Raw genomic sequence first — 8,979 nt, 5'->3', positions numbered from 1 at the left:
TCATATTATTATTGTTACATAACTAAACTTTTCCTGGATGAAGTGTGATTTAGAATTTTAAATTCTTTAATGAATATGGAGTTCTAATTTAGGAATTTGAAATATGTACTTGTGTTAATTTATGATTTGATTTAAGATTTTAAATGATTTGTTTGTGTTACTAATTGATTTTGTTGTGTTTTTAATTTTATAAGTTTTAATTCATTAATTATTAATGCTGGAACATTTTAGAAAACGGAGAGAAAAATACCCAAAATAAATATTTACAAAATGAAAAAAAATAAGGTTTAAAAATAAATTTTTGAAGAAAAAAGTTCAATACGCAAACCGCCTGCAACCACCCGCATATCCGTACAAATCACAAATCACACTGCAAGCATTTATTGATTATTTTTTTTTCAAACCGCATAGATGTGGCCGGATCCAAACCAACCCGCAAACCGTCTAAATCCGAATCGCGATTTGGAGTAAGTTCGGGTCGGGTGGGTTCCTGCAAATTTTCGTATGGAAAACTTGAGATCCAACCCAGCTGAGGTGAGCAGCGGGGAGGGACACATTTCCAAAACCCAGGCTCTCCGTGGATCGGTAAAATTTCCTCAACGATGCAGCGATGGTGCACCAAACTACGATCACTGGCCATCCTTCACTCTACCCACAAACCCACCCAACTCTTTGTCTCATCATCATCATCACCATCACCATTTTCCCATCGTCTCCTCCACTCTTCTCCTCAGGTTCTTCACACCCCCCTCTCATTATCCCTGATTTCTTCCAATTTTAAGCCCCTTTTCAATGCTTCTTCACCCTCAAATCATCCTTCGTTGCTCAATCAGATGGTCCTCTCGCCTCCTCTTCCCCACCTCTCTGTAAGTTCGTGGGTTTGTTTTGTTTTCTATTTTTTCTGCTTTGCCTGTTTGGTTTCAGGGAAAATGATGCAGTTGGTGCTTGCTGATTGTTGTGGGCATGTTTTAGTTTAACTCTTTTCTGCTTTGCCTGTTTGGTTGTTGAGAGAATGTAGCAAAGAAAATGCAATCCAAATTTTATCATTGAAGCATTTCGTTTAGTTTTATGTTAATTCGTTTTCTTGGCAGCCAAGCAGTGTGTTGAGTAATGATTTTCATGCCATGAGTGCTTACTGATTCTGGGTACATTTAATTTTATTTGTTTTCTTTGTTGCCCCCTTTGATTGCTGTGAACATGTGGGATACTGGGATTACAATATGCAATCCAATTTGTGCGATTGAATTTATTTTTTATATTTGTTCTGTTTATCTTGGCAGTCATTCAGTGTCTGAAGTAGGGGTTTTAATTTTTATGTGATGGGTGCTTACTGATTCTGGGCATGTTGTAGTTCTGGTTGCTTTCTTCTTTTTGCTGGTTTGGTTGCTGAAGAAATTTAGGGGAAGAAAATTTAATCCAATTTTTGACCAATGAACTACATATTGTGTATATATATATATGAATCAGTTTTTTGGCAGCCAATCAGTACGTGGAGTATTGATATTTTATGTAATGGGTTTTCAGTAATTTTGGGCATTTTACGAGTTTTTTGTGCTTGATTCTTAGTTCATTCAAGTGCGGCATCTCACGAAGAAAGAGATGAAGGAGAAGATGAAAAAGTTCAAGCCGAGGACACCTGTTAAATCCAAGCTCAAGAAAATCAAAATGAAATGCTATTCGTAGGTTTATTGCTTTATCATGCATACATACATGAATAGATACACATGTATATATCATCAGTCCAGAGGAATTTATTCTGATGAGTTTTCTTGATCAGATCTTTTAAGGGCAGATTTAGGTTAATGCATGATGGCAATATTAGGCGCTGGAAGGAGGGGAAGCGACACAATGCACACTTAAAGGTCTGCCTATACTTACTCTTTAAATGATGGTTGTTTGGCATGTGCTAAAACAACACATGCTATTTTAGCACATTATCTTATTTAGGTTACAATTATCTTATTTAAGTCACATCACCTCTCTATCACATCACTTCAAACCCAACCCATATTTCACGTTTTTCCGTAAAAATTCAAAAAATATATTAATCTAGCACTTCCCCAACAACCCCTAATTATCAAGTAGCATATGGTTAAAGAATCTCTGCGTAAGAACAGAAGCTGTTGAAATAATTAGAAACAAAACTTAGTGGAAGTCTTCATCTTATATATTTTTGAATGTTTTGTTACAACTTTTCAAATGGAAGCATCATTAGATAGCTTAATGACTTGCTAAATGTTTGCTAAATGTTGTTTTATTCATCTAACTTTTAATAACCCCTGACTTTTCAAATGGAAGCATCTTTGCTAAATGTTGTTTTATTCATCCTAGTTCTATGTGCTCTTGTTTGTATGTACAGACCTTTGTGTAGTGACATTTAAATTTCTAAAAATTGATGTAGATGAATTTATCATTGTGAAATATAAAACAAAACTAATTGGAGGGAGAATGTGAAAAGTATGCATTGCATGTATGCAATCTTTTTCTTGATAAAAAGATTGCAATTGTCTTGAGATTTGTCAATGGATAGCGTCCTTGTTCCATAAGTCTATCTTGATAGGCTATGTTACACAAACTAGGGTACGAATTGGTGCGAGTTTGTGTTGAGTGTTGAACTCATTTAATTTTCATACCCAAAAGGTCACCAGATGGCTAAATTTCATTTTTCTTAAATACGTCTTTTATTTATTTAGGATAATGTTTACAAAGTAACTTAGGGTTTTTTATGCATAGTTTCATGGTAAATTTTACTACTTTACATTGATGATATCAGTAAATGGATGTTACAAAGTCCAAGCGAGATGGATTTGGGTTTGACAATGGTGGGTTGATCTTCCTCCTCAGTATGAATCTGCAAACAAACCCTCAAGAGGACACTGGTGGTGTCATTCTCAAGAGCTCTCTGACAATCAAGTTAGAGTAGTGCTTAAAGAGGAAGATGATGAAGGTTTAGGGTTTAGAACAGACAACCTACCTTTCATAGTGTAGTTGGATGTATATATATAAACTTGTCCCTCATGGTTATACTCCGCGCGAGAAGAATAATTCTGTTAGTCTTTCCTCCAATCAGGGGTTGCCACGTTGGCCCCCATCATTCTAGGAGGTTAAGGTTATGAGATACGTTTTTTAGCTAGCTGGCTACGGTTTCATGTGTCCTTGTTTCTATATCCATAAACTACAAGCTCTTGTGCAGGTTGGGACAGTGAGTCCCTGACCAACTGACCATGATGAATGAGTCCAGCCAAGAGTGGACCCTCTTGACCAGCTCAATGAGGTCATCCACTTGATTTTCATGATAGGTTATTGGGCACCCAACCTCTTACCGTGCTGTTTGGGCCATCGGCCTGGACCACCTTGATGGACTATGGTCCGTGGTCATATGTATGTATATCAAACGTTGGATACATGCTATGAAGCACGGACACCTCTCCGAGGGCTCCGTACCAGTGTCGGACACGCGGTTGACACGTGTTCGACACGCAGCAGAGAGTGTCACTTTTTTTTTTTTTAATTTTTTACATTCGGACACGTTATAGACACTTTCGGGACACGTTCGTAGGTAATTTCACAATTTACATAATTTGTTTGGGGTCGATTTGTAAATAAGTAAAAATAGATCAACATCTGCCCTAATCTAATTCGATTAGAACAGAAACAGAAGAGAAAGGGTGAGAATGAGAGGACCGGGTCGATTTGTTGTTCGTCTTCGATTCTCGCCGGTCGTCGCTCCTCGTCAGTCGTCGCTCCTCATCGATCGTCTCTCGTCGGTCGTCACTCATGTCTCGATCGTCACTCGTGTCTCGTCAGTCGTCGCTGCTCTTCTGCTTCGATCTTCATTCTTTTTCTTCTTTCCCTCAGTCGCTCTCTCTCTCTCTCTCTCTCTCTCTCCCTCATTCTCTCTCCCAGCCTCCATCTGATTTCCCTCAGTCGCTGTGTCTCTCTCTCTTTCTCAACCTCTTTTTGATTTTATTTTTCTTTTCTTTTCTTTTATTTTTCTTTTATCTTTTGATTTTATTTTTTCTTTTATATTTTGATTTTATTTTATTTTTTCTTTTATTTTATTTATTGTTTTATACTGTGATTTTATTTTATTCTTTCTTTTCTTTTCTTTTTTTCTTTTATATTCTTTTATAAATGGTCAGTGTAATATCTCTCTTCTTTTGTTCTTTTTTCTAATTCCATTTTATATATAAAAAAAAATTGATTAGTTTTGTTCATTTGAATAATATGTATTGACAATATAATAAAATAAATAAAATTAATTATAAAATATAATAAATAAAATTAATTATTTTTTATTAAAATAACATTAAATAAAAAAATAATTTTTTAAAATAATTTTATGACATATAATAAATAAAATTAATTATATATATTAAACGTGTCCCCAGCGTGTCGTGTCCTTCATTTTTTGAAAATTTGCGTATTTACGTGTCCGTGTCGTGTCGCGTGTCCGTGTCCGTGCTTCATAGGATACATGTCAAACAAGACATATTAGACACATATATCTTAAGCCAAGTGTCAAGGGTTTGACATGGGTACTCATAAATGTAGAAGAGTGAGCCCCCCATGTAACGCCACTGATAGGGCCACTTAATGGTAGTTTCTTTCATGCTTGTTGCTGATGAAGCTAATTGTGCACTGTGGTTGTTGACTTCACAAACATCAGTGAATGCAGTTTTTTGACTTTCCTTGCATGTGCCTTTCATTAAGGAAGATGAGAGAAGCTTATAAATCTTGGGATGATTACTTATAAAAAAAAGTTTTTCTAATATGGCCATATAATAATTATCCAAAAAAGAGAGTATCAACACAGAAGAAGTAACAGATCATAATTGTTACGTGGGATAAGAAGAGGACTAAAATTTAGCCAAGGATTATTCTCATGTTTAATGGTTGAGAATTGTAGAGGCTGTTTAGATGAATTTTTTGTTTGAATAGGATTATAGGTAGGAAGCAGTAACTTTAGCATAAAATTGTGATTTTGATTTAAAAATTGGCAAGGAATTGGAAAAGAGTTGTACAGTTGCATACAAGCACATGGGGGATTAATGGTAAAAGTGCTAGAAGAGGAGAATATGGACAAGTTTATTTTCCTCATTTGGTGCAACTTTTAGAGTTAAAAGTTGATAATCTAATCACAAGCTAAAAGCATCTATTCCCTAGCTTGGGAATAATCAAATTTTCCCCCCATCTTATTTATGTCAGTTTTGTTTCATAAGGCTTCCTTTGGGAGTAAGTTAAAAAAATAGCTTATTGGCTAAAAATAAGCCAACAAAAAAGTTAATACTAAAAAAACTAGTTCATTTGGCATATTCTTAATTTTTTAAAGCTTTTTTAGTGGTTAAAGTTGATTTTTTAGTGAGAAATCATTAATCCTTGTGGATACTTGTGCCACGGTCGACACATGGCAAACCCCTCAAGCACTACATCATCATTGCCTTAGCCACGTGGTGGACCTACAAGACACCACAATGTGTTCTAGGACTAATAAGTTTGTTTGCCTAACCTAAGGTAGGCATACACACTACCGAATGTAAAACACTCAGCTCAATAGATCAACTGCCGCCCCAACGGGTAGGAGCCCCAGAGCGAATGAGTCAAGTATGAAGAGCATGACACCGGAGCTAGGTTCACCCCGCAACACCATGGCCAACCTCAAGGCCATGGTTCTTCATACCTCAATCAAGAGGAAATGCACGACACTATTTCATTCTTACTCACTACCCACCCAACAGTAGCATAGTTGGCCCTTAGCTTGTCATATCCACTGGGCTGCTTAGGTTGATCCCTTGGCTTACCCATGTGCTCACTCGTTTTATCACTTGGCTGACTAGTTTAGGAGCAGGACCAAGGCACCCCACTTAGGATCATAAAAGGATTGTGGATTGGAGGTTAAGACCATGGGATCGTCAAGGTTTGCTTGGTTATCTTCTTGCCATGACATCTCTACCTTGTCCAGGCTTAGAGAGAGGCGATGTTCATCTTACACTTGCGCCTCTGCATGCATGATACGTTGCCCAAGATATTATACCTACCGGCCTGGACCGTAGATGACAATAGGGCTGATATCAGCTCCTTGTTGAATTGGGGAGCTTGCCACTTGTCTAACAGGTTGCTTGGGTTGTAATACTTCAGGAGTTTATATGACATATCATGTATGCAGCAACCAACAACAACAACAACACATGTATCACAATACACAAACTTGTTTCAAGGTCTCTCACTGCCACCCTCTCTAAGGATGCCTTGGTCTTCTCCTTCTTCACCTCTAGTAATCTTGAGCCATTGAAGTGCATGCCATCTTCCGAGAGGTCAACAACTGACCACCTCTAACCTCTCTTACCCACACTCCCAAATGAATACTTCGTTTGTCTCCTCTTATAAGCTGGTTTATAAGCCAGTTTGCTAGAAAAACGTTTGGCACCTCTTAAAGTTGACTTATAAGCTCATTTTGCTAAAAAAACGTTTGGCACATCTTAAAAGCTAGCTTATAAGCCCATTTTGCTATTAAAAAAAAAAACTTTAGGTTGTTTGGGATTAATGATTTCTCACCAAAAAGTTAGCTTTAGCTACTTAAAAAAAGAAGCAGCTAGGAATATACCAAACGAATTAGTTTTTTTTAGCATTAGCTTTTTTGTTGGCTTATTTTTAGCCAATAAACTAGCTTTTTAGCTAACTCTCAAAAGAAGCCTTGTGAGACAAAAATATCATAAATAAACACTCATGCACAAACTCCCAAAATTAAAAAAAAAGTAGTCATAATAAGCAAATTCAATAAACTGCCACAAATAGGTTGAAGTGTTGGTAGAGTTGCAAATGAGTGGGGAAGAAGGTCGAGTAACTTGGAAAGATTGATGAAAACATGAACATATGAGTGGTCATAACCTTTGTGGACAATACAGGCAAAAAGAGAAGAATGAAAAAGACAATGATATGTATTAAAGAAGAGCAAAGAGCTCTCTAGTTAAGGCAGAGGCATGCTAAAAACATGCGGTGCAGAAAATTGAGTAGGCCGTCTAGATTTTGAATTTAGTCTTTATAAGGCCTCGTTTGGGAACAGGCTAATTTAGTAACTTTTTGGCTATTTGGCTAAAAAAGTAGGTTAAAAAAGCTTATATGTTTGTGATGACTTTTTGGCTAATTACGAAAAAATGTGCAAAAAGTAGAGAGAAAAGAGAATCTTTGACTTTTTGGTATGAGTTGTTGGCTTTTTGGCTAATTTAGGCCCCGTTTGGGGACTTACTTTTTTAGCCAATTAGTCAAAAAGTTACTAAATTAGCCAAAAAGCCAACAACTCATACAAAAAAGTCAAAGATTCTCTTTTCTCTCTATTTTTTGCACATCTTTTCGTAATTAGCCAAAAAGTCATCCCAAACATACAAGTTTTTTTTACCTACCTTTTTAGTCAAATAGCAAAAAAGTTACTAAATTAGCTTGTTCCCAAACGAGGCCTTAGTAACTTTTTGACTAATTGGCTAAAAAAATAAGTCCCCAAACGGGGCCTAATTAGCAGTAAAGATAAAAATGGAATAGTCTAAGAAATGACATTTGCATGGCATTGAGTTATCACAAAATCCACGAAATGAACTTTACAAGATTCAACTACTCTGTGATTCACAGTCCCAATCAAATTTTTTCTCAACTTATTTAAAATATGACAATATTTTAAGCCTCATTGAAGTTTTTCTCACCCATGCGGCAACAAGTTTGTGCTCCACCTCCTTGTAAATTGCCACAATAATTACAACTCCAATCTTTTGTTATCTTAATGCCAGATCAGCCCCTCTTTTTTCTTCCTCTTTCATTTTTATTTTCCTTGCAATAAAATAGTAAAAGAAGCTTTGGAAATGCGGAAACCCAAAAACTTACCTATTATAATATTGCTAAACCACAGAGAACCTTCAAATGTCCTTCACTCCTTTAAATTGTTTGCCTTTTGTCAAGGAAACATGTGGGAGAAACAGAATGGAAAGTAGAGCTTTGTACAGAGAGAAATCTAAATTCTTGTGATAAAGAGCTCTTAAGGTTTCAAACTGAGCAAAGGGACAGGTGTTAGTTTGTTTTGTTTTCTTTTGTTTTTTGTTGTTGTTGTTGTTGCATTTATCAACTGCATAGTTCAATAGTTGGGACAACTTCATGAAAGGGGACAAAAAGCTATATCACAAATATTGTATCATTTGTTATCATCATGGTCATGATCATTGTTATTATTTTCATGTTACGGTTTTTATTTTTTATCTTCAAGCTATACTTTCTTGACTTTCTGTGAATTCTGGTACCTTTTACTGATTGTAATTGTGTTCTGCTTCTAGTTTAACTATTGTGAAATGCTAAAAGGTGAATTAATGAGATCTCTTTCCTTAATGCAGTCTAAGAGTGCAAAACGTAGACTTAGACAACCAGGCATTGTTCCTTTGGCGTATGCGAAAGTCATGAAGAAGCTGAACTTCTGTGGTTAAAGCATTTGGGAGTTGCTCAATCGGTGCTCTGCCTTTTTGGCTTTGAAGACAAAAAGTTCACCTCTGGTCTCTGTTTGTTTTCCTCGACATTTTGAAATACATAGACTGAAAATAGTGAAAACATTTTGTAGCAAGAGGATTGTAGCCATCATTCTGTTTGATTTGTTTGACTTGAGGGTTACTTGAAACTTTTATATGTTTTGTTAAATGTTTTGAAGAGGTAATCTTTTTGAATAAGAAATAGCCAACGATACCTTTAACCCTAACTGTTATGGTGGCTTTTGCACTGATATCGGTTTGTAAGAGTTATCTGATTACTTAAGCTTATGTAACAAGGACATGGATGCAGGTGATGCATGTGAGATTTTCGACATATAGATAGCAAAATTTATAGTTCTTATTTGGAATAACAATGCGCGCAAAAGAGATTCAATTTGTGCACATTTACAACTAAAACTGAAGTGAAATCCTTCCAGCAGGTTTATCGACTTACATTTATTCACGTTTCCCAGCAGCA

At 36.1% G+C, this 8,979-nt stretch overlaps 1 protein-coding gene across 1 annotated transcript; it reads left to right on the top strand.

The window, feature by feature from the left end:
• Positions 1-462: 462 nt before the first annotated feature.
• LOC114281971 (Ribosomal protein L35) lies at positions 463-8,728 on the top strand. Its single transcript, XM_028224585.2, has 4 exons — positions 463-866; positions 1,567-1,679; positions 1,778-1,862; positions 8,373-8,728. Exons 1-4 carry the CDS (start codon positions 603-605, stop codon positions 8,460-8,462), a joined length of 552 nt encoding a protein of 183 aa, XP_028080386.2. The 5' UTR covers positions 463-602; the 3' UTR covers positions 8,463-8,728.
• The last annotated feature ends 251 nt before the right edge of the window (positions 8,729-8,979 follow it).

This window comes from Camellia sinensis, chromosome 11 (assembly GCF_055761805.1).
Source record: "Camellia sinensis isolate YWXY chromosome 11, ASM5576180v1, whole genome shotgun sequence".
Lineage (NCBI taxonomy): Eukaryota > Viridiplantae > Streptophyta > Magnoliopsida > Ericales > Theaceae > Camellia > Camellia sinensis.
The sequence above is the reverse complement of the archived record's forward strand: the minus strand, read 5'-3'. Positions and strand labels throughout refer to the sequence as shown.

Bases quoted from the DNA above. Each gene is read 5' to 3' on its own strand.
- LOC114281971 (XM_028224585.2), top strand. From the start codon at position 603: ATGCAGCGATGGTGCACCAAACTACGATCACTGGCCATCCTTCACTCT. The intron at 1,680-1,777 runs GTAGGTTTATTG...TTTCTTGATCAG, and splicing joins ATCAAAATGAAATGCTATTC to ATCTTTTAAGGGCAGATTTA. The intron at 1,863-8,372 runs GTCTGCCTATAC...TCCTTAATGCAG, and splicing joins GACACAATGCACACTTAAAG to TCTAAGAGTGCAAAACGTAG.